The following is a 22,372-nucleotide window of genomic DNA, read 5'->3' on the forward strand; positions in this document are numbered from 1 at the left end:
TATCGTGATAAATGAGGGATTTAAACATGAGTATCTTCAATTCTCTTGAATGATTATTATTGATGCTCAAATACTTTTACCTTTTTTCTGCAATGAGAATCTCTTCAGTTAGACTCCGAAGTTCTTCTGACAAGACACTAATAGTCTCTTTGCTTTTGATACATTTCCTTGTTCATTTTTTTTGCTTCAGACCTGAAATCAGTCTTTTTTCCAAGAACCAGAAAGAAAAGGTCTTCCTCCTGCATTCTCTCTCTAGCACCCTCTACTGACTAGATCCATTTTCATAGAGCAGGAAATGAAGTTTGAATTTAGAGCTGATATAATGCATTGGTAATTGGCACAATATAGATTTTATTCGCTCAGTCCTCTACTTACAGATATTTATTTCCAGTCTTTTGCTATGACCAATACTCAGCAAGATTTTAACCAAATCAGATACCATTTGTTCATTCATTTAATATTTGCAGAATGCTAGTGCAGCCTTCATCTTTAAATGGTTTATAATATGTAGGAAAGGTGGAATTATGCAAATAACTGTAATGCAAAGTAGAATTTTCTGGGTATCAACTCAGTTCTAGCTAAATTCAGAGGAATAAGATCACTTCCAGCTGCAGCGAACAGGAAGGATTTAAAGGAGGTGATAACAATTCAAATGGACCTTCAAGATGGTGTAAGATCTTAACAGAGAGCCTTTTCAAGAAGACAGGATACGAATTGAGGCGTCAGGTTAGGGAAACTACCATGTTCAGGCAGAGCCTAGTATTGCTGCAGCTTAAAACAGAGGTTCTCAGAGAGTGGTTCCTGGACCAGAAGCCTCTGCGAAATCTAAGTTTTTAGGCCGCACCCACTTCTGGGAACAGGGTCCAGCAGTCTGGGGTTCAACAAGCCCAGCAGGTGACTCTAATGCAGTAACTGAAGCTAACTGGTAAAGGAGAAAAATTGCTTCTAAATTTTTATCATTGTCTATACTGGTAAAACTTGTAGGGTCATGCACACTGATGTATGCATATTTCTTTATAAGGCGATCTCATGCATGGCTGTATTAATCTATGTGAATTATAAAACACATAAAAAGGGATTAAAAGACAAAAATAAGGGATACGAGCTCCAGTACGTTCTCCCAGCATCTTGCAGATCATCTCCATCACCCCAGTTTGGAGGCCACTGAAGTAGGCAGTGGCTGTGTGGTGGCGGCTCTCCTGTTCCAGGTAGGGTTCGTTTACTTCACCTGGTCGGAAAAAAAAAAAAAAAGGCAAGTTTTTACAATCTTCACCATAAATATGCACGCATCTGTCGTTAGGTTAACTTTAGGTACCTCGTACTTTTCCCGCCATTTTAAACGGTTTTTTCGAGGTACAAATGCCAGACCTCCTAAAGGTTCAGTTACACCAGACGTTCTCTCAGGACATGGTTGGGGCCTCCACACCCCGTGGCGGGCACGGTACAGACCGCCTGCTGCCCGATTGCGTTTGCCTGCTGTGCGAGCTCTGCAGCGACGCTGGGGCTGCTCTGCGATGAATTCCTTGTCTCCCACTCCGGGTGGCTAAATGGGAGGTCTGGAAGTCAGCGCTGTCGCGGCCCCTCACCTCCTTCACTCCGCCAGAGTCCGGCCGTTGGGAGGATGCACGGCCCTCACGGGACCAGAGTCACAACGACACCCAAACGCCTAATTCCGCCAAGTCTGCGGTCCCGCCCCCAACCCCGGAAGTCAGCGTCTCGCTCCACCCAACCCGGAAGTAGTACCTCCCGCCCCCGCCCCGTGGGTCCGGAAGCCAGCGTCCTGCCCCCGACCCGGAAGTCAGCGGCCCCCGCCCCCGCCCCCGCCGCGGTCCCGCGCCTGCTGGTCTGCGTTTTCGGTAGGCGCCGGGGGGTGGCCGCCGTCGGGGTGGCGCGGGGCGGGCGGTGGGGCTGGCGCGCCTCAGGAGCGTGGGCTCGGGACGCGGCCCGGGGTGGCCGGTGAGCCTGCGACCCCGGGGCTGCAGGGGTCAGGCCGCAGGCTGGCGGTCCTCGCTCAGGCCCGTGACCTCGCCGCGCGGGCCCCTCAGACGCGCGTGGGGACCGATAAGTCACGTCAGGGAGGGAGCCGCGTGATGTGCCAAGATGCAGGATTCGTTAATGTGTGTGTGGGTGATCTGTGCCCACTGTCGTCAGGAGCTTGACTTTGCAGGCACCTTCTGGGCAGCTCCCCAGAACTGGGTCCCCTGGGCCTGCGTCTTGGGTGTATTGGTCTGCTGGGGGGCTCCTCCATGAGTGGAGGTCAGTAGTCCTTCTGGGGGGCTGCAGCCCATGCTTTTGGATTTGCGGCCCCCGCTGGGTGCAGCCCATCTCAGCAACTGGAGACCATAGAGTGGCTTTTTTGATCCGTGCCAGAGCTGACTCAAACCATGATGAGACTCGCAGTTCCCTTTTTTGGTGGAAGCCAGCACAGGGAAATGAGGGCGTTCTGGTACATTCTGGTAGGGTGCCGGAAGCACGGAGGCTGCTGGGGGCTAGCAGTTTCTGAGACTGAGGTTTCCAGGTAAGACAGGGCAGGTGATTATCAAGTGCTGCTTGACGGTTTGTGAGTCCGAGCAGGGGACGTAGCCCTAGTGCGGTCAATATAACGGCGCAGAGAAGGGCCTTCCTTGTAGAGGAAATTAGGCCTGAGCATAGAGACTGCGGCCATTACAGGCCACTGGTTCCCCAGCTTGTGCTGGCCTCGGTACGGGGCCAGGCCCAGCTTCCTGCTCTGGTGAGTTGGGCGCTTGTCTGTGGGCAGTGGCTGCAGGGCTCCAACTGTCCGTGTGTCTGCCCTTCCCAGCCCCCGGTCTCCCGTTGAGAGTGGTACCTGACGGTCCAGGGATGTACATGCAAGTAGAGACACGCACCAGCTCCTGCCTCCATCTGAAGAGGGCGCCGGGCATCAGGTCCTGGTCCCTGCTGGTTGGTAAGGGTTTCCATATTCCCCGCAAGATAAAAAACATAACTTTGAAAAAGGATGAAAATGAAACCAATGTTTTTTCTTGTTTTACCATCCCCGAAAGCAACGATTTTCTTTCTTTCTCTGGGGTTTCCTTAGAGGTGATGTGCGTCTATCTCGTCTTTTCTTCACCACTTAACACCCTGTAGTTCACACATGTTCTCTGAGATCCCCATGATCTCCTTGTACTTGCTTTCACACACCTGGCCACAGGTGTCTAATTTATGTCACAGGCCTACGTGCTGGGTAACAGTGCGCCCATTTTTCCTCTTCCTCTGTGAGGAGTAAGGGGGTCACTGCCCTGGCCTCTGTCCCCGTACCTGCCGATCGGAGGGTCCTGCACCCCCTGGCAGCTGCACCACGTGGGCTGGATCAGAGGTGTGAGGGAGGAGCCTTGTGCCTTCATGGCTGTCTCTGGTCCCCCTCTTCCGTGACCCTGCACATGCCACTGCCTGGGTCTCCTCACCTGCCGTGTCATGGTCCTTTGCGTTCGGTCTTCATTCCACACCGTGTGCTGTTGGGGTGATGCCCATGTCAAGCTTCTGGACGAAGCTCCTGGCTGTTTCCCCCACTTCCGAGCCTGCCGGTCTCTGCCCTCGCCACCCGCCTGCAGCCATTGCCAGCCACGGGCAGGAGGTGGGCTGCGGGCTGGTGGGGGCGGCCCAGTCGGAACGCACTGCTCTCTCTTGGCAGGCATCCTGTCGATCGGCCTGGCCGCTGCCTACTACAGTGGAGGTGAGGGGCACCGCCCCCCCCCCACGCCTACCCCAGCCCCGTGGAAGTAGAGAAGCGAAGGAAGGCGCATCCGCCGTAACCCGCAGAGCACATCTTCGGGAACATAGGCACCTCCGCTTCCCGACGGTTCTGGGCGCAGCCCCACCTCTGTGCCCCCCGTGTCCTTCATGCCCATGTCCCTCGTAGTCTATGCCTTCCGGTCCCGACGTCTCAGGCATTTTCCTGTGTCAAAACACATCCTTCAAAAAGGTGCTCTCTGGTGTCCGCTTAGGTCCCCTTGCAGGCACGAGCCATATCTGCAGCCGCTCCCCATAAGCGTTCCCGCTTTTCCGCCATCACAAACATGTCGTGACAGGCAGACTCAACCGCCTGTCTGGAGCAGACACCCAGAGGAGAGCTGAGGGCAGCGCTGGCCGAGTGTGCCACCCACACGGTCCTGGTTGCATGGCAGCCGTCCTGGGTGGGAGGGCCTTGCAGGCTTAGGCAGCTGGCCAGGCCACCAGCTGCCACTCTTGCCCAGTGCCTGGGAGAGTGGCTGTGCTGGCGGGGAGCCCCAGTGGGCACGTCGGGTCTCGCCTGTCTGCGGCCTCCCTCACCGCCGTGTCCTGTGTTTGCCCCCAGATAGTCTGGGCTGGAAGCTCTTCTATGTCACGGGCTGCCTGTTCGTGGCTCTGCAGAACCTGGAGGACTGGGAGGTAAGCCCAGCCCGGGTCCAGAGTGTCGCCCGCCCATGACGGGTCCTGGCCAGGGGACCCTCCGAAGCCGTTTTTCTCTCTGAAGCTCTTCTGGTTTCACCCAGATTCCTCCCCACTGAGTGTTTGTTGCCACAGCACAGAACAAAATGAGGGGCGAGTCCACCTCCCCCGGAGACCGGCCCTTGCCCCTGTCTCCGCCATGAGTCCTCCGAGCTGCCTGGCCCTATGCAGCTCTGACCTCCATCCTCTGTCCCCTTGTGTGGTGACCTTGCAGAGAGCAGAGAGTACTTGCCTCGGAGCCCTGCTCTGTCTTCACCCTCAGCCCCAGCGCCCCCACACGTGTCTGGTGTCCAAGGAGTCAGGCTGCAGGTGTTGGCAGAGCACTTGGGCCTTTGGGGATTCAAGTTCCAATGGGATGGGAGGGAAAAAGGGCCACCCCGTTCTTGAGTGTCCATTCTGGTGAGGGGGGAACATGGTCAGCGAGGCTGGGCCCCCTCCCTGGAGTGTGTGGTTGGCTCATGCACAGGCGGGCAGCTGGGTGACCCCCTTCTGGCCGGTTCTGCAGGAAGCCATCTTTGACAAGAGCACGGGGAAGGTCGTGCTGAAGACATTCAGCTTGTACAGGAAGCTGCTGACGCTTTCCAGAGTGGGCCACGACCAAGGTGAGGCATGGGGCATGGACAGGACACTGGCGGCTCTGGGCCGGACAGAGGGCGGCGAGCTCTGTGACGGCTGGGCCCGGGCCTGCGGACTGTAAACGGGTTGGTCCTCACGGGCCCCTTGGTGACCAGGGTCGTGTGTCGCCTCGCAGACTTGGGGTGCCCCGAGACATGTCCTTGCCTGAAAGGCAGTGCTGGGCAGCCCTAGCTCATCGGTCGCCCAGGAGGGCACTGCCAGCAGCTGGGGGTGAAGCGGGCGTCGGGTGGCAACGTGCTTGCTGCCCCAAAACGTCAGACTGCTCAGGGGAGCAGGCGGGCTTCTCGGGGCCATGATGGGTCCACCGGTCTTTCCGTCTAACCAGCAGCTGCATGTCCCCGCACTGCAGTCACTGACCTGTGACATCCGAGGTCAGGGTCTCGCCTGTCTTCTGGGACATAGTGACCAGCGCTTTCAGCTTCATGGCCAGGGTGATGTGGCACTGAAGCAACCATGCCCAGCACATAGGTGGGGGACACTGCCCCTGACCTGGCCACGCCCTGTCCCCGCCACAGTGGTGGTCCTGCTGAATGACATCCGGGACGTGAACGTGGAGGAGGAGAAGGTGCGGTACTTCGGGAAGGGCTACGTGGTGGTGCTGCGGTTTGCGACAGGCTTCTCCCACCCGCTCACCCAGAGCGCCATCATGGGCCACCGCAGGTAAGCTGAGGGCAGGCGACGTGACCAGCCAGGCCTGCCTGCGCCAGGTGGCCCTCACAGCAGACCGCCCAGTACAGCAGGGCAGCAAGAGAGGAGGGCCGTGGTGGAGGCTGGGGGTCAGGCCTGCCACCACCGCTACGGGATGTTGGGATCCCTTGGGGACATAAGGAGCCCTATGAGGCCAGAAGGGACGGGACCTTGGGTCCCTACAGGACAGTGGTCTGGGCTGGGGCCGGGTGAGGGTGGGACCAGGATGGAAAGGGGCTAGTTCTGGTGGGGAGCCCTGGGGTGCCCAAGGTAGATGGTCCAGGGTGAGACTGGCGTGGGTTTTTGGCTGTCGTGGGGGGCTAGCACCTACTGTGGTGACACGTCCTTCTTCCTGGCACTGGCCTGGCCCAGTGACGTGGAAGCCATTGCCAAGCTCATCACCTCCTTCCTGGAGCTGCATCGCCTTGAGAGTCCCGGGGAGCTGTCCCAGAGCAGTGACAGTGAGGCCGATAGCCCCAGGAGCCAGAGCTGACACCCATGGAGCCGCGGCCTCAGTTCTGACGGCGCTTCTGTAGGCCTGACAGGCTGCCAGCGAGCCTCCCTCCATGTCACCCAGCTGTGTCCCTGGCAGCTAGGGGGCAGGATCCCCGGCCACTTCTGTTTGATCTGCCCTGAGCAAAGCCACAGCTGGAGCTTCTTGGCAGGCACAGGGTGTCTGGGGAAGGCCCAGGTCTGGGCCTCTTGGAATCAGATGGGCCCTGCCCGGGCAGCGTGGGCTGTAGGGTGACTGGCAGCACGGCCCGGTCTGGACGGACCTGTCCCACAACCCACCAGCCACATGGGACTCAAACCTCTGAACCGAGGACACCCAGGCCCCCCAGGGGGCGGGGCCAGGGCTGGTGCCTGAGGTAGAGCACGAGCTGGGAAGGGTGGTGTGCCAGCCCAGACCCTGCGGAACTCCAACTGACAGGTTCCAGCGGGGGGCCAGCAGGCAAGTGTGGGGCCAGCAGCTGGGCCAGGCTCTGAGGACCCCAGCATGCCCCACTTCATCCAGCCTTCTGGCGGCACCCCTCTCCTGGCCATATGTCCTCAGGTCACAAGTGAGGTGCTTGCCTATGGCTCCTGGGCTGCTGCAGCCCCCCACAGGGCCTCCCCGGCACACAGATCCCTCTACCACGATGGCTCATGTTGGACCCAGCTGGGATTGTAGCCATCACGGGGAGCGTGCCATCCTGGAGGTCCCTGCGCTCAGCCCAGGTCCCCTCTTCCAGCCTCTAAGCCAGGGCCTGTCCCTCAGAAACCAGGTTCCGAGCTTCTCTCGAGCCCTGGGAACACCTAGCAGCTGGGCCCATGTGTGTGGGACCGAGTGGGCACTGGGAGCACCTCAGCAGGGCAAGTGAGGCTGCACCTGGGGATGGTGGAGTGAGCCGGGGACACCACGGGGTGTGGCTGCCTGGGTGACACTAAGGACAGCAGTTTCTAGGGGTCCCCTCCCTTCTCAGCAGGCCATCCAGCCTTTAGTTTGGGAACATAGTCATTTAACCCTGTTGAAGTTATGTTTTTAAATAGTTAAATCTAAAATGCTTTTTCCTAAAATAAAAGTGTGAAACGCTGTGATTGGCTTCTGGTACATTCATTCATCCCGAGGGCTGAGGTGCTGTCTAAAGATGGGGAGGGGTCTATTTGCCCCCCACCCAGGTGCGGACTGGGTGGTTTTGGATCTGCTGCTGGGGCCCCCGTGAAGGCCTGACCATAGCCAAGGCTGGGGTGCCGAGTCTGCTAGAGCCATCAGCCTGCCTTCTGGCTTTTATTTCAAAAACGTTCACATCCGTGTGGATCAGGGAACACGTGCGCGCCCTTCCACGTTTCCTGCTCCTCTCCCCGGCGAGGACCGTCTGCACTGTGGGCGCTGCCGCAGGCTGGACGCAGCTGGACGCTGGCGTGGGGAGGCCCCGTCAGGGTTCCGGACCGGGGTCTGGGCCGGGGCTGGCCTGTGGGGCCTGAGCGCCAGCCGCTTCCCCGAGGTCCTGCAGCAGCTGTCGCAGCCGCCGCAGGCTGGGATGCACGTTCTCCTCCAGCCACTCGTCCACGGCGTCGGGGTAGAAGACGCGCTGCAGGGCGGCCTCCAGCTCCCCCGCGAGGGCGCTCCACCTGGCCAGGAGACTGCGGGCCCCAGACAGCCGCGAGTGCCTGGTGAGGGCCTGGGCACGGCTCCCGGCCTCGACCCCACGCGTCAGCCCGGCTCCGGCCCAGTCCCCGTCCGCGTTGTCGGGCACCAGTGAGCAGCTGTCTCCGCCCACCACCTGAACCTGGGATGCACTTTATGACTGGCAGGCAGGGTCGTGCTCCTTACACTCGCCCAGAGCGGCGAGCCAGGAGACAGCGGGGAGGGCTGGCTGCCAGGGACCCCGTGTCCACGGGGCCGGGGAGGACTCGGGCCGCCCCAGGCCACCTGGCTCCATGGTGAGTCTGGACCCCTTCCGTGTCATTCTGGTCCCCCCCTCCCCGCCCTTTCTGGCTAGAATTCCCAAGCTTCTCTAAGGGGAAGGGCACGGCCAGCTCAGCAAATGTGCTTCATCTGGGGACCCGTGGCTGTGATACGCAGAAAGCTTGCTGTAACCAATCGCTACATTGCTGGCGCTAGGCAGAGGCACCCTGGGCGGGCGCACGGGCAGAACGAGCACCTGAGCGCCTGGGGCTGGATGTGCTGGATCATGACCGGGTGGATGAGCTTCCGCCTGCGGTGGTAGGGGCTGAACCAGCCGGTCACGTACCTGAGGGCAAAGCCACACGCGAGTGGGCCCCACGCAGCTGGCAAGGCGGCCTCGTGCAGTTTTAAAATACATGTTTGAAATGACACGTTTGAAACGACTGGGAAAAAATGTAAAAAGTTGTTTCCTCTCTAGAAACTCCTGGTGCAGGACAGGCCGCCCCCTCCCTGTCCCATGGGGGCTGGGGGACTTGCTCCCCTGCCCCCGCTCACCTGTCCCTCTGCAGTAGCTCGTCCACGGAGCTGTGCAGGTGGAGGCTGACCTGCGTGACGAGGGCCAGGATGTCGCTGCCAGGGAAGGAGCCAGTCCCTGCACTGCACAGAGAACCGAGGGGCTGAGACCAGCACCGTGGGGGTAGGGGCAGGGCGGGGGGAGGGGGCTACCTGGTAAAACCGGTGATGTTCAGGCTCGAAATCCCGAGGAAGTTCTCTACTCTTGCTTTAACATCTTCGGCAAAACCTCCTAAAACCAATCACAGACGGGGGTGGTCGAAGGGCCTGGAGGAGGGAGGGCGGGCTTGCCTTGCCCTGGCTGCCCTGTCCAGGCCTCTAGGCCTAGACGGTGGGTAAAGTGGCCCAGGAGGGCTGCTGGCCAGGTCAGCCTATGTGTGCCAACCCCAAGGAGACCCTGCTGCTTCCCATGAGACACGTGAAAACGTGTTTGTTCTACTAAAACTCAGAGGAGGCCACATTGCTGGCAACACCCCACCGGGGGGACGCCAAGTGGCAGGGCTGCAGCTGGGCTCACACGGAGGCCCCAGAGCCACGACGCAGGCAGGTGTGCCCAGACCTCCAGGACTCGTCGGTGTGGCGGGCAGGGCGGGTGCAGGGAGGTAGCCGTACCGTAGGCCCAAAGGCAAGAGGCCGGCCAGCCCCGCAGACGCGGGCACCCGGCCAGCACGCGCGCGTTCTTCCCTGGCCCCTGGGTCTCAGCAGCCCGACGTGCAGCCCGGGGAACACAGAGCCCAATGCCCGTCCTTTGGCCACTCTCAATACTGGATGCTGTGCCGGCCACTGGACGTGGTGCTGGCCCAGCATCCTCGCTGTGGGGGACGTCCGTCTATGCCAGCTCAGCTCCCCATGGCGCCAGTCCACACACACACAGTCCCATGAGCAGCCCGCACCCCTGATCCGCAGCTCCCATGAGGGCCGAGGCACCGTGTCCATCCCCACCCTGCCCACACTGGGCATCGGGGAGTCAGTGTGGTGCTCGGCACCCCACCCTCGATGAATTTCTTTAGGGGTTCATTGTCTCTGGGGGCAAATCCACATGCAGGTGGGCCTTACCCTCCCCGCCTGTCTTGGGTTTAGGCTTGGAGGCCTGGGCTGGCAGCAGCGGGGGGTGGCTGACCGGGTGTGGCACACCCTCCCTGACCACTAATGCAGACTGGTCCAGCCCCGAGGATGCCTGCCTCCACACCTGCTGCCCTCTGCCCATCCTCCTGGGAGGAGCAGTGACCGTACCGTGCAGGAGTGACTGCAGACAGACGGCCAGGGACGGGATCCCCACGGGCAGCAGCTCGCACAGCACGGAGAAGTGGTCATACCTGCATCCAGAGAGGGCGCTGACCTCTCGCCACCCAGCCAGACGCCCATGAGGCCCTGCCTGCAACTCCGGGCTCTCCAGTTGCCCCTGAAATCCTTAATGAGTCGGCCTCTGACTCATCTTCCAAAGGAGGACAAGGGTCAGGGCTCAGCTAGTGGGCCTGCCTCCAGCGGTACCCGGGCTTGGGGTGCCTCCCACCCCCACCCCGGACCACAGGGTAGGACGTGCGGCCAAGATCTGGCTGGGACCAGGGGCTCATTTCAAGCCACACTTTTAAACTGGTATGAAATCCTAAAGAGCTGGCCTCTGTCCCCAACCCCACTGTATGTGAGCTGTGAGCGTGTGGCCTCCAAGGGGCCGTGGGCATGCACGTGAGTCAGAGAGGCGTGGCAGCCAGGGGGGCAGTGTGCTCCGTGGCCCTGACACCCAGCAGCATCCCCATGCAGAGTTAGGAGGTAGCCGTGCCCTGTGTCGGGCCACACAGGACGGCCATCCCAGCGAACACACGAACTGGGGGCCGCCTGTGAGTGAGGGACCCAGGTTCTCCCCATACCCCTAGAGCACCGTCCCTTCCCTTCCGCCCAATGCTGGGAGGACAGAGCCCCCCCCCACCAGACACACGAGGAGGGCAGTGGTCCCAGGACCAGAGCTGCGTCCACCCTCGCAGGATGGGGCAGCCCGCGTGGCCTCACCTCTGCCAGCCGGTCAGGACGATGCCCTGCAGCACGTCTGCCGGCCCGCTGGCCGCCACCTGCAGCCACTGCACATGGTTCCTGAGGTGGTGCTCGGTGGGCGTCAGGGCCTGGCTCGCCCCCGTGGCCCCCTTGAAGGCACTGGCGGCCCAGAGCCGGGAAAACCCGCACTTCTGGTACTTCTCCATGAGGAGGGCTGGGCGACAAAGCGAGAGCGGAGACGGGCTGGGCCCGAGGAGGCCACAGCCAGTGGTCCCACAGCGCGAACGCCCGACACCACGCTGTCCCCCGGAAAACGGACAGGCGCCCGCGCCCACTGGGCCCAGCTCCGGGGGGCTTCACGCCAGCGAGAGCAGCTGCCGCACTCACAGGCGGCCCGCAGTCGAGCGTTCATTGGGACGGCCATCCTGTGCGGCCCGGCACAGGGCACAGGCCGAGGGCCGTACCCCAGCGGCCGGGGCTCCGGGGGAGGGGCCTCCGTCATGGATTCTGACGGGCCGCGGGCCCAAGGCCCTGCCTTCCCCGGCCGGGCAGTGGGGGCTCCGGCGTCTCCCCAGCAACGCGGTACTGACCCTTGCCGTGCACGTCCAGGTCGGCCCCGTAGTCCCAGAGCACGGGCTGCGCCAGCTGCGGCACCCCTGACGCTGAGGGCGGAGAGAGGCCGTGAGTGCCCGGCCCAGTGGGCGCCCCTGCCTCGCTCCTCTCGCGGGAAAGGGGGACGCAGCCGCCTTCTCTAGGACACGTGGCCCTAACGCAGACTCAACACGATGCTGATTTCAGTGGTGATGCCACAGCCACACGGCCGGCCGTGGGACTGACCGACTGCAAGCTGACTCAGGGGCACCAGAATCACACTGGGGTGCGATTTAATTCTAAATTCTAATTAAAGCCCAGTGGCCACACGTGTGTAGTGGCTGCCGTGAGGACACCTGGGTCTGGCAGAAGTGTGGACCCTGGAGCACGGACCCGGCTCTGGCCGGGCTGAGCAGGCCACGCCGACCCTGTGTCTCCCCAGAGCCTCAGGCAGGTCGGGCTGCGGCCAGAGAGGCCGCTGCTTCCCCCGTGTGGACCTCGGCCACGGCCCCTGTAGGGCAGGCCTTGGAGGCAAGGTGGGGCCGAGGCGGCGGGGACCCCAAGGCTGATCAGGACCCTGTCACCCTCGCCTCAGCCCCTCCGATGGCCAGGGCCCTCGGGGCCGCGTCCAGTTCAGACTCCTCGCTGCCGTCCCGCCAGCATCTAACACAGCGTTGGGGAAAAGGCCCTTTGTGTGAGATCTAAAACGCGGGCCCGACGCCTGCCCAGACGGCAGAGCTTTGCAGACTCACGGGTCTCGCCTGCTGAGCTGACCTGTGAGCTGGTCCTCGGGGACACCCCGCAGCATGTCGTCCCACAGCAGGGGCATCGTGGCGGGGTGCCGGGCCAACACGTGGCTGGCCACTGCCTTCACGTGGGACAGACACAGCTTGGCTTTGGTGTTCTGCTCTTGCTGCAGCCACCGTCTTGAGGCTTCGCCCTCCCCGAGGTAGTAGACCTGGGAGGAAGGAGGATGGGGGGACTCCCTCTGCATCACTGTCCCCACTGGGGACACACGCCGCGCCCAAGAGCTGCCTGTGAGGAGGACGCGGCCGCGAAGGAGACCCTTCATCCCCCAGACCAGACCTTCCACCCAAGACTTCCTGCCACAGAGCCGGGGCCGGAAACAGCCCAGGTGTCCACCAGAAGGAGGCCACCACCAAGTGGTCTGTCCACACGCTGGATACAGCTCAGCCACGAGCAGGAGCAAAGCACAGCGTGCTCCGTGGGAAGCCAGACACAAAGGCTGCACAGCGTGGAGCTCATCCAAGAAACGTGCCGGTGGGACAAGTCCGCAGACGTGGGGAGACGAGGGGCTTCGGGGACTGAGGGAGGGGAGAGGGGGCTTCCTTCTGTGGGATCAGGGGTCCTGGATTAGACAGTGGCGGCGGTGCACAACATCGTAAAAGGACTTGGAAGTCACTGATCCCTCCTCTAAAACGGTTACGATGGCAAGTTTTACGTTACGTGTATTTTACTGCCAAAGACTTTCCTCTGGAGAAAAGGATCAAGTCCTGGGCTGAAATGGCTGCAAACCAGTGTCCTAGCTCAGGCCCAGCCACGCCCGGTGGCTGGCCGGGCACCGTCCCGGCCAGGCCGAGCTTCTTGAGAGGGAGTGAAGCAGAAAGGGCGCGGGCTGGGGACCCGGCCGGGTACCCCGGGGACCACCTCGTCTGCCTAGGTTCCACGGCCCCGGGTAAGACTTCCTCCCACCAGAAACCAGTGTGAACACGCACCCGCCACCCGAGGATGTGCATCTGGCTGTCCCGCCACTGGGGGTGTGGGCAGCACGGCCGCTGGGGCCCCGGCCCCTCCCTCGAATGGCCGCAGGTGCCCGCTGGGCCCGCAGGTCCGCCTGGGTGAGGCCACAGTTAGTGGCACCAGAGCCTTCCCTGGGCACCTCCTCCCTGACCACCCCTTCATCCTTCAGTAGGTGGGCTATTTTTCCGTTTAAGAGAAGCCACGAGGTAGGGGAAGGTGACCTCAAAGCGAAGATAGGGGACCGCTGCAGGACGGGGGAGCGGAGCGGTAAAGGCACCCACCTCGTCGCAGCCGACATGGAGCCACCGGGCCTTCGGGTGCAGGTCCATGACCTGGTCGATCATGGCTCCAACCAGTGCCAGGGACTCCGCCTCATGGGGGTTCAGGGTGTTGGGGAAAAGCGCCACTTCTCGGAGGTGGGCCAGAGCCTTGTGCTTCAGCACGAACTGCGGAGAGATGACAGGAGGGAGCTTGGTGACACGGGACAGAAGCTGGCACCTGAGCTTCCCGCAGCACAGGACCCCCTGCGAGGGAAGCCTGTGCCCCTGGCCCCAGCCTCTGAGGTGTGTCGGGCCGAGCCTTGGTTTAAACTTCTGACACCTGCTCAAAGTCACTGCTGAGGGCCAGGCGTGGCACTGTGAGGACGGCCTCGGCCACCCGAGGGGACGCGTTGACGGGAAGCAGAGCCCTGGCCTGGTGTCCAGCAGCTTTGTCCCAGCCCTTCCTTTCCCTCCAGTTCTAACTGGGCCTCGCGAGAAGACAGAGTAGACCAGCTCCGTCCGCACGCAAGATTATAGGCCGGGCAGACTTCTCATGTGGTTTGTGAAGAGGCTGGCACATCCTCTCCCCAAAACAGGAACAAAACAGAACCATTTGTCAAAAACCATCTTTTCAGGGCTCCAGAAGTCAACCAACGGTGGACAGCAAATTGAGAAGCACTGGTTCATGAGACTGGGAACAGGGTCTGCAGCCTCGGCCTGGGTGGCACCCGCTCCTGCCCAGGGCTGGCTGTAGGTAAACACAGCCCCCTGGGGCACTGTCAGTAAAAGCAGCAAACTCTCCCAAACTCTGCGATTCCCACCAGAGTGAGCTGCCAGCAGCTGGAGATGTCACACAGTGCAGCACGGCTGACTGGGAGCACACGTGGGGTCGGGGAGGGATGGGTAGAAAGTAGCCATGGCAGAGTGAGAGCTCTCTGAACTCTGAATGCGCCCCCCAGTTCCCTAGGCACAAGGTGGGATCTTACAGGCTCAAGCACAACAGCTGCCCAAACCCTGGCTGACCACCAGCTGTGAAGTCAGAGGGATGATCCCTAGGAAGCCAGGCTGAAAACGAAAATGACAAGAAGCTAACTGGCAGAATCAGCGACACACCGAGCCAGGAGAGGCCCTGCAGAGTGAGTCCAGGCCACTCACAACCACCTGCAGCGGGGAAAGTCAGGTTTGCTATAACGTATAATCTGAAATGTCTAATTTTCAACCCAAAATTATGAGATGTGCAAATAAACTAGAAAGTGGAACCCAGACTCAGCGAAAAAAACAATCAACAGAAACTGACCCTGAGTGAGCCCAGATGTTGGACTAATCAGACAATCATTTCAAAGAAACTAGTATGAATCTATTCTCAGAATTAAAAGAAATTATTCACAATAATAGAAATGAGAAAAGAACATTTGGTGGGCTCAGCACCAGATTTAAAATGTCAGAAAAATGAATGATTGAGACAAAAGATCAATGGAAATTATTCAATTTGAATAACAAGAGAGAAAAGGTAGAAGAAAATGAATGGAACCTCAGAGACCCAGTGTGAGGTGACATCAGGGTGACATCGAGCATGACGGTGTTATGTGCAAAGGGGGTCCTAGAGGAGAGGAGAGAGGACAGACAAAACGCTCGAAGAAACAGCCCAAAACTTCACAAGAGTGATAAAAAATAATAATAACTTACAGATTCACGAAGCTCAACGAATCCCAAGCAGAATAAATACAAAGAAACCCACAGGTAGACACATCGTAACCGAACTGCTAAAAGGCAAATAAACAGGAAATCTTGAAAGCATCAAGAAAAAAACAAAACAAAACACTTTTACGGGAATAACGTGGAATCAATGTTCATGGATTGAAAAAGGCAACATAGCAAAGAAGCGATTCTCCCCCAAACTGATTTACAGATTTAACACAATTCCAGTCAAAATCCCAGCAAGGCTTCTTGTAGATACATAGACAAACTGAGTCTGAAATACATATGGAGAGACAAAAGTACTAAAATAGTGAAAACAATTCTAGAAAAGGAGAAAGTTGGAGGGATCTCACTACTTGATTTTGGGACTTACAATAAAGCTGTAACAACCCGGACAATGTGGCTGCGACAAGGAGCTGATGCGCAGGTCGTTGGGACCGCACCGTCTAGGAACAGACGCTCGTGAAGACGGTCAGTGGATTTTTGACAAAGGCGCAAAGGCGATTCCCAATTCCAAAGAAAAGACTGGAAATGGGAACCTCAGCTTACACCTCACGCCGTACACAAAAATGAACTCAAAATGGATCATTAGTCTAAATGGAAACTGTGCCAGTGTAAAACTTTAGAGTGAAAGAAACAATCTTCACGACCTGGTAACTGCCAAGAGTTCTTAGAAATGGCACCCAAACCATAATTCGTCAGAGAAAAACATACATTGGACTTCATCAAAATTAAAGACTTTTACCCTTTGAAAAACGCTAAGAGAAGGAAAAGACAAATTATAGACTCAAGAGAAAATATTTGCAAATCATATATCTAACGGAAGACTTGTGTCCAGAATACACAAAGAACCTTAAAAACTCAACAGTTCAGAAAATGAAATGGGCAAAACACTTGAACAGCTGCTTCGGCAAAGGGGACAGGCTCATGGTGAAGGAACACAGGTAAACGTCTTCCTCCGGGAGGGACCGACCCTGCCGACACCTTGACTTTGGACTTCTGGCCTCCAGAGCTTCAAAGAACGAACCCTGCAGCTTGAGGCCCCTGACTTTGTGGTCCTGCACGGCTGCCCCGGCACAGACCCAGCCCGAGTGTGGTGTGACGGGCGGCACTGTGACACCATCGGACTGCCTGCAGTGGGCAGTGGGGGGCGGGGGGCGCCGAGTGATGACGGCGCAGCCGTTAGGAAGGTGTTCAGTGGGCCAGGTGCCGGTGCCACAAGGAGGGTGACAGTGGCACGGACTAGAACTGGCTGAACTCTGGACGCCCCCCGCCAAGACTCGGGGGTGCAGAAGCAGCAGGTCTTGCCACGGGACGGGAAACACCACAGGCGTGGGGGGTGGGGGGGCTGGAAGGGGCCTGGGGGTCACTGAGGGACCTGGATGGGAGCAGGGGCGGAAACGTCACTGTCCAGAGACCGAGCGTGAAGCGAGGAGGGAGGAGTGTCGGGTGGAGCCGTGGGGCCCGCCAAGTCCAGTGACAGCTATAGGACAGCATGGGGCTAATGGACACCGAGGCACAGGACAGTGTGGGCTTTGGGGGTGTTGTCGGGGATGCCAAGGCCACTGAGAGTCAAGCAGGAAAGGGAGAAGCCTACCGCTGGACTTGGAGGGCACTGGTGGCCTTAGGGCCCCCTGTGGTGGAAAGTGACGAGAACCCAGATCGCACTGCAGGGGGAGTAGGCCGGGAAGGCTGGGACCGGCTCCGGGGGCGCGACGCGTGAGTGAAGACCCCGGGAGGGGCCGTCAGCAGGTCTGACGGGTGGACTGGTCAGAGGGAAGCAGAACCCGAGAGCCACCAAGTCCACGTGTGTTCGCTTCCCACTGTGTGACGCGAACGTGAAAAGTACTTGACAATCACACAGGAAACACGTCCAAGTGAGAAGAGGGTGCAGAACAGGAGGCAGGTTCTTGCGTCTTGATGCTCCAGGGACGTGAGGAATTGGAGTGAGGGGTGGAGCAGGCCCTGTGCTCCCTCCACCCGGGACATGGGATCTGACCACCCGGGACATAGGATCTGACCACGCCCAGGCTCCGGCTACCGCAGGGCAGAGCCTGCAAGAGTGAGCCTCTCCGTGCGGCGCTTCCTGCCCGGGGTGTCCCCAAACCCCCACCTGGCACCAGGAGACTCCCACCCCTCCCACTTACCTCCATGTGTCCAAATGTCTGTACCAAGGGAATGACCTCTAGCTCGTTCAGTGTGGCCAGATGCAGGATCTCTTTGATTTCAGAGGGGCTGTAGAGAGAGGAGCCACCCAAAGGTCACACCAGCTCCCGTTCCCATGGCCCCTAGCCCCTCGTCAGGCCAGTCGCTAACAGACATTCTGAGGGTTTGAGTCGCGCCTGCTCCAGAATGTGGGGAAACGGTGCTCCGCTCCGGCCTCACGTGATGGTTTGCTCTTCATCAGCTATTCCCACCCAAACGCTACAGGAGGCCGAAGTCCTTTCACCAGAAACTGGGCCGCACAAGGAACCGCGTTCTACAGCGGGGTCGGCCGGTGGGCTCGAGGGAAAATCTCCCGCCTGTTTCTGTGGCCTGTGGCCTACGGTTGGCTTCTAAATTTTAAAATAGTTGAGAGAAATCAAAAGAATATTTTGTGACATGAAAATTATGTGAAATTCATATTTCAGTGTCCATAAACTGAGTTTTATTGGACACGGCCCCATCCACTCCTTTACATGTCACCTGTGGCTGCTTTTGCCCCACAAGTAGTGGTGACAGAGACCACACGGCCACACAGCCTAAAATGTTTACTGTCTGGTCTCTGCAGAAAGAGCTGGCGACCCTTGGGCAGAGGAAGATTTGGGGATTCTGGCGCTGTGCCTTCGCCCCGTGGGAGCCCAATCCCCTCTGGATGAAGCTGGTGTGGGCTGCCCGGGGCTGGCGCTGTGGCGACTGCCCCTCCACACGAGCCGTCATTTATGGATTTACTGCACAAAGAAGGCCACTTATTTCCAGTTTTTGCATGTTTCTGAACCATCTCTTAAGTTAATTACGTCTATGAATGTATTGATTATATAATGTTCTGTCTTCACCCAAAATGTACTTTTTCCAAGCTTGACAGGAACCCTGGCTTCTTTATCACTTAAGAAAACAAACAAATGAACAAAACGTGGTGTGTGGGAAGAAAAGCAGCAGCGTGAGGCCCCCAGCACCTGGGCGGCCCGCCCCTCCCCTGTGCGGACGCGGGGCTTCAACGCTTTGGGGTTTCGACACAGAGCCAAACCGCCCCCAGGACGGCCGGGCTGGGCTCCTGACGGGCCACCAGCGGGAGGTCTGCTTCTCCTCACCCTCACAAAGGCGGGGCATTACAGTTTTTAAAGGTTTACCAATCTGGTAGCCGAGATGGCATTTCATTGCTGATTTATTGCTATAGGAGGCTCATTTCTATCGGCCATTTTTATTTCTTTTTCGGAGATGTGCTAGCTGAAGTCCTTTGCCCGTTCTTCTCTGGGGCTATGCATCACTGATCTGCCGGGATGCCGCAGTCTCAAAGCCAGGCGGGGTGCCCTGGGGCCCCGTCTCCGATTTCACTGGGGCCGAGCCTCTCTCCTTGAACCCTCACATCCCCACGAGGACCCCGCAGCGCAGCCCTCCACCCACGGTGCGACACCAGTCGGGGGGGCCCCCGTTACACTCCACGCCTACCCCGGGTTCGCGGCTCCTCCTTGTGGGGGTCATAGTCCAGGCTTATTTTCTCTTTTAAACGTTCCCAAACTCTTCTCAGGGAACATGTTTTATTTTTATAAGGGACGTGCCTTTAAGAAGACGGACGAGGACCATCCCAGCGCTGTGAGGTTGTTGCCGGCCCCGCCCGCCCCCCAAGGGCGGCACGGTACCTGTATGCATGCCGGGCCCTCAGCAGCCTCAGGGGACCGTCATATGGAAACATGTCCTCATACTCGATGAGGAGGCCGTTTGCACCCAGGTCACGGAACAGAGGAAATATCTGCGGGAAAGGGGGCTGTCATGAAGGAGGGGCCGCCTGAGCGGAAAGAGACGTGTGTCGCACGTGGACTTTTCGTTAGTGATGGACATGGACGGTAGCTGATGCTCGTATCCCCCGTAAACGTTTACCCTGGAACGTGTGTTCTGTGTTACAACAAACCAAACTCTAGCGCAGGGACGCGCCCATCTGACGGAGGGGCGGGGGCCGCCAGCCATAAAGCAGAGTGGTCTCTGAACAGCAGCGAACTGGTGGCTTAGCTGGGGACGGGGGGCTGGGGGGACCTACGGGGCTCTGGCAGGTTGGTGGTGAGCGCCTGGGAGGAACCGTGGCAGAGGTGAAAGGGCAGAGACCACGCTGGTCCCTGCGACCTCACGGGGGCCTCGCCCGGCCCCCACCCCATTCCATCTTTACTTCAAAGGACATGAACTTCCATCCTCAAGGATTTCTAGGACTAGGTCACGTCTACCATACACAGTTGGGACCTCCTTCCAGTCTGCTGTCACGCCAGGGTGACAAAGGGCACACTGTGGGCACTAACAGCGATGCACCTCCAGGTGAGGGCCGTCGTAAGTTCACGTGACTTGTGACACTCTTGTCGATGTATTCTCAAAGTTTCCTTTCCCCAAGAATCCGGGACGTGCCGGATGGAAGGAGGACATCAGCTTGGGACTAAAAATCAGCCGCCCATACTTCACCGGATGGGTCATCAATACCGGACCGTAAATTAAAGACGCGAATGACCTCATCTCATGCCGACGGCATCTGCAAAGACCCTACTTCCGAGCTGCGTCCCCCACACGGGCACGGGGGACAGGGTTTCAACGTGTCATTCTGAGGGACGCAGATCAGCCCACGAGGAAGAGGTCGTGGGCTTCCTTTGCGCTTCCTGTTTTCCTCTGCTGACCTGGCTGCTGTCCATTCTGTGAGGCGACGTCGGCCACCGCCAGTGCCGTGACCCCGCCCAGACCCCGTGGCGGCTCTAAGTGCCCGTTTCAGAACACCGCTCACGACGTGAAGACCGGACCCACGCGAAGGTGACCCACAGGTGGAAGGCGGCTCCTACCTCTGACAGGTACGAGACCTTCGGCGGGGCTCCCTTCAGGTCCAAATGAACGAGTCGCATCTGAAACGGTGAGGAGCCTGACATCTCACCGTCTTCTGTGAGGTCACACGACACAGATCTCCTGTCTGGGCACTTCTTCCTGGGGGAGAAACTCGGAGCTGTGAGTGGGCCAGGGCCTCTCTCTGCCCTTTCTGCTTTCCGTTTCCATTCGAACATTAACCACGGGGAAGCTCACTCCACCATGACACAAATCAAGATGTCCCCCCATGTTCACACAGAGGGACCGCTGCCACTCGATTGTGATTTGCTGCTAAAGTAGCATACATACCGCTGGTTTCCTTGTAAGATGGCTGTCACCTGTAAAAACACAAAGGACTGCGAAACAGTTTCCTATCTGTACCATGCCAGTGAAAACAGGCAGGTGGATACCTCCAAATGTGTTCCAGGCTGCACGATATGTTTCTTGAGAAAACTTACCCTCAATTTTATTTTACTTTGGATACCATTAAAAATAATTTACAGCCCTAGAGCTCGTCAGCTTGGCTGTATGGAGGAAGAGGCGGCAAACTTTCACCCTGGTGCAGAGAAAGCCCCCGAGGATTTAAAGTAGGCCACTCACATGTTAAATAACTACGCTGTGCTCCTGGAATTCATACCATATTCTATGGGGACTGTAATTTTAACAAAGAATAAGGCAAAAATAATTAAAAGAGGCCATTGATAATCTGAAAAATGAATGCGCCACAAGTGTATTGGGCCTGAGCAGTTTATCTTAAAGTATCTGGCAATGATGAAACGTTTGGGAAATAATGAAATCTTGTTTTTCTCCATCTATTGTAAAAACACAAAGGGTTAACGGGAAACAGAAAGAAAACCTCGGTATACTGGTCACGTGTGTGGTTCTAGAGCTCAAGCTCCGCATTTCGCACAGAGGTTCACGAACCCTGCCGTGGTGTCTGTACTTCAGCAGGTACACACAGGAAACTGGTGCGCACAGGACCAACCCGCTGGAGTGGAACAAATTATACTCAAGACCATCTCAATGACAAAATTCTTAAGGCAGTTTCTAAGTTACCAGCTGAGGGAGGAAGGAGTTTTATTTTAAAAAAAAAAAAAAGCATGCTGAAAGCTGCCATGCTTTTGAAGTTGAATCGTTTTAGTCTATTTTCCAGGGCATGGATGTAAAAGGAACACTTTCCAGCTGAGAAGTCTGCAGTGTGGTGTGAGCGTCTGGTGACCAGCAGAGACCCTGTTACTGCTGTAACACTGGGGGAAACTCAACAGAGACACCCCACCTGCAGCGGACACGTCAGAGTCCTTCACCTTAACCGCCCCGCCCCCCCGCCCTCCCCCCCACCTCCCCGCACGGTGCAAAGGAAGAGGGGGAGAGAGGTCTGCCATCTCCTCGGAGCGCGGAGCGCCCCGCTCTGGTTCCTTGCTGCGCGGTCTGTGGAAGCGGATGACTTCAGACCCGGCCATTATCAGGCTAAGTCGGTCTGCAGCTGTCCTGGTCCCTCCCGCACCAAGGGCCCTGAGTGGAGTCCGATGGCACCTAATTCCCCAGGTTCAGGAAGGCGGGGCACAGCTCTTTTTAGTTCAATGAATCCTGGGTCCCCGCCCCCCGCCCCACCCCAACCAGTAAATTACTCACCTTCTTCGGACTTAATCCTCATGAATGACTCTCACTGCTAACTCCGCTGATTCAGAATCGGAGGTCTTGCCTGGGCTGATTAAGTTCTCACTCCTCATCCGCCCGGACGAAGGTTCTCAAGGGAAATTGAGAGCTGTACACAAAGCAGAGGGCCTTGGGGTACATGCGTGCTGAGCACCAGGGTGCCAGTGCCCCCAAATGGGGCGCGGACCCCGGGAGGGGTGCGCGGAAACCCCAGGGAAGGGCGCGAGGACCCCGGGAGGGGCGCGGGGAGACCCCAGGGAAGGGCTGGGAGATTCCCCCAAGGAGGGCGCAGAGACCCCAAGAACAGAGCATGAAGACCCCGGGATGGAAGCGCGGAGATGCCCCCGGAGCAGTACACAGAGACCCCAAGGAAGGGCTGGGAGACCCTCCAACAGGGCACAGGGACCCCGTGAGGAGGGCGCAGCGACCCCAGGGAAGGGCTGGGAGACCCCGCAACAGGGCGCGGAGACCCCGGGCGGGCGCACGGCGCGGCGGGGACGCACTTCGGGCGGACGCTGCCCGCTCGGCGGATTCCAGGAGCCGGGAGGCCCTGCGCCGGGCGGGGTGCGCCGCGGGTGCGCGCCCGGGGCCGCCGCGCTCGGCGCTCGGCCTGCGATTGCTCCGGCCTGCGGCGGCCCGGGGCTGCCGGCCG

At 58.7% G+C, this 22,372-nt stretch overlaps 2 protein-coding genes across 24 annotated transcripts; one reads left to right on the top strand and one right to left on the bottom strand.

Annotated features, from left to right (window-relative positions):
- Nucleotides 1–331: 331 nt before the first annotated feature.
- HEXD (hexosaminidase D) lies at nt 332–22,360 on the bottom strand. Of its 21 annotated transcripts, none has more exons than XR_005652117.1 (16): nt 22,224–22,351; nt 21,697–21,829; nt 20,046–20,184; nt 18,873–18,982; nt 17,181–17,268; nt 13,357–13,521; nt 12,089–12,272; nt 11,314–11,385; nt 10,742–10,937; nt 9,968–10,050; nt 8,888–8,966; nt 8,717–8,838; nt 8,418–8,604; nt 3,775–3,916; nt 1,103–1,228; nt 332–690 (listed from the first exon to the last, which is right to left on the bottom strand). XR_005652117.1 is itself a non-coding variant. In XM_039859441.1 (15 exons), exons 3-15 carry the CDS (start codon nt 20,127–20,129, stop codon nt 1,220–1,222), a joined length of 1,404 nt encoding a protein of 467 aa, XP_039715375.1. In that variant the 5' UTR covers nt 20,130–20,184; nt 21,697–21,829; nt 22,224–22,360; the 3' UTR covers nt 332–1,219. The 21 variants fall into 21 exon arrangements, 18 of the variants coding, with proteins under 18 accessions (XP_039715375.1, XP_039715367.1, XP_039715377.1 ...); XR_005652116.1 differs by having other exon boundaries at nt 332–912; XM_039859441.1 differs by having other exon boundaries at nt 332–1,228; nt 8,418–8,507; nt 8,717–8,818; nt 22,224–22,360.
- Nucleotides 1,769–7,347, top strand: CYBC1 (cytochrome b-245 chaperone 1). Of its 3 annotated transcripts, none has more exons than XM_039859467.1 (7): nt 1,769–1,856; nt 2,801–2,926; nt 3,653–3,694; nt 4,316–4,389; nt 4,955–5,051; nt 5,601–5,745; nt 6,145–7,347. In XM_039859467.1, exons 2-7 carry the CDS (start codon nt 2,842–2,844, stop codon nt 6,263–6,265), a joined length of 564 nt encoding a protein of 187 aa, XP_039715401.1. In that variant the 5' UTR covers nt 1,769–1,856; nt 2,801–2,841; the 3' UTR covers nt 6,266–7,347. The 3 variants fall into 3 exon arrangements, with proteins under 3 accessions (XP_039715401.1, XP_039715400.1, XP_039715402.1); XM_039859466.1 differs by lacking the exon at nt 1,769–1,856 and adding an exon at nt 1,935–2,100; XM_039859468.1 differs by lacking the exon at nt 1,769–1,856 and adding an exon at nt 2,124–2,518.
- Nucleotides 22,361–22,372: the final 12 nt, after the last annotated feature.

Source organism: Pteropus medius, unplaced genomic scaffold (assembly GCF_902729225.1).
Source record: "Pteropus medius unplaced genomic scaffold, Ma_sr-lr_union100, whole genome shotgun sequence".
Lineage (NCBI taxonomy): Eukaryota > Metazoa > Chordata > Mammalia > Chiroptera > Pteropodidae > Pteropus > Pteropus medius.

What these genes read in the sequence shown, in the direction of transcription:
- CYBC1 (XM_039859466.1), top strand. An exon ending in CGCTGCCTACTACAGTGGAG is followed by an intron (nt 3,695 to 4,315) that starts GTGAGGGGCACC and finishes GTTTGCCCCCAG; the next exon opens with ATAGTCTGGGCTGGAAGCTC. An exon ending in AGAACCTGGAGGACTGGGAG is followed by an intron (nt 4,390 to 4,954) that starts GTAAGCCCAGCC and finishes CCGGTTCTGCAG; the next exon opens with GAAGCCATCTTTGACAAGAG.
- HEXD (XM_039859428.1), bottom strand. Translation starts at nt 20,129, where the DNA reads ATGTCAGGCTCCTCACCGTTTCAGATGCGACTCGTTCATTTGGACCTG. An exon ending in TCCATGTCGGCTGCGACGAG is followed by an intron (nt 12,273 to 13,356) that starts GTGGGTGCCTTT and finishes CCTTCCTCCCAG; the next exon opens with GTCTACTACCTCGGGGAGGG. An exon ending in CCCCGAGGACCAGCTCACAG is followed by an intron (nt 11,386 to 12,088) that starts GTCAGCTCAGCA and finishes CTCCGCCCTCAG; the next exon opens with CGTCAGGGGTGCCGCAGCTG.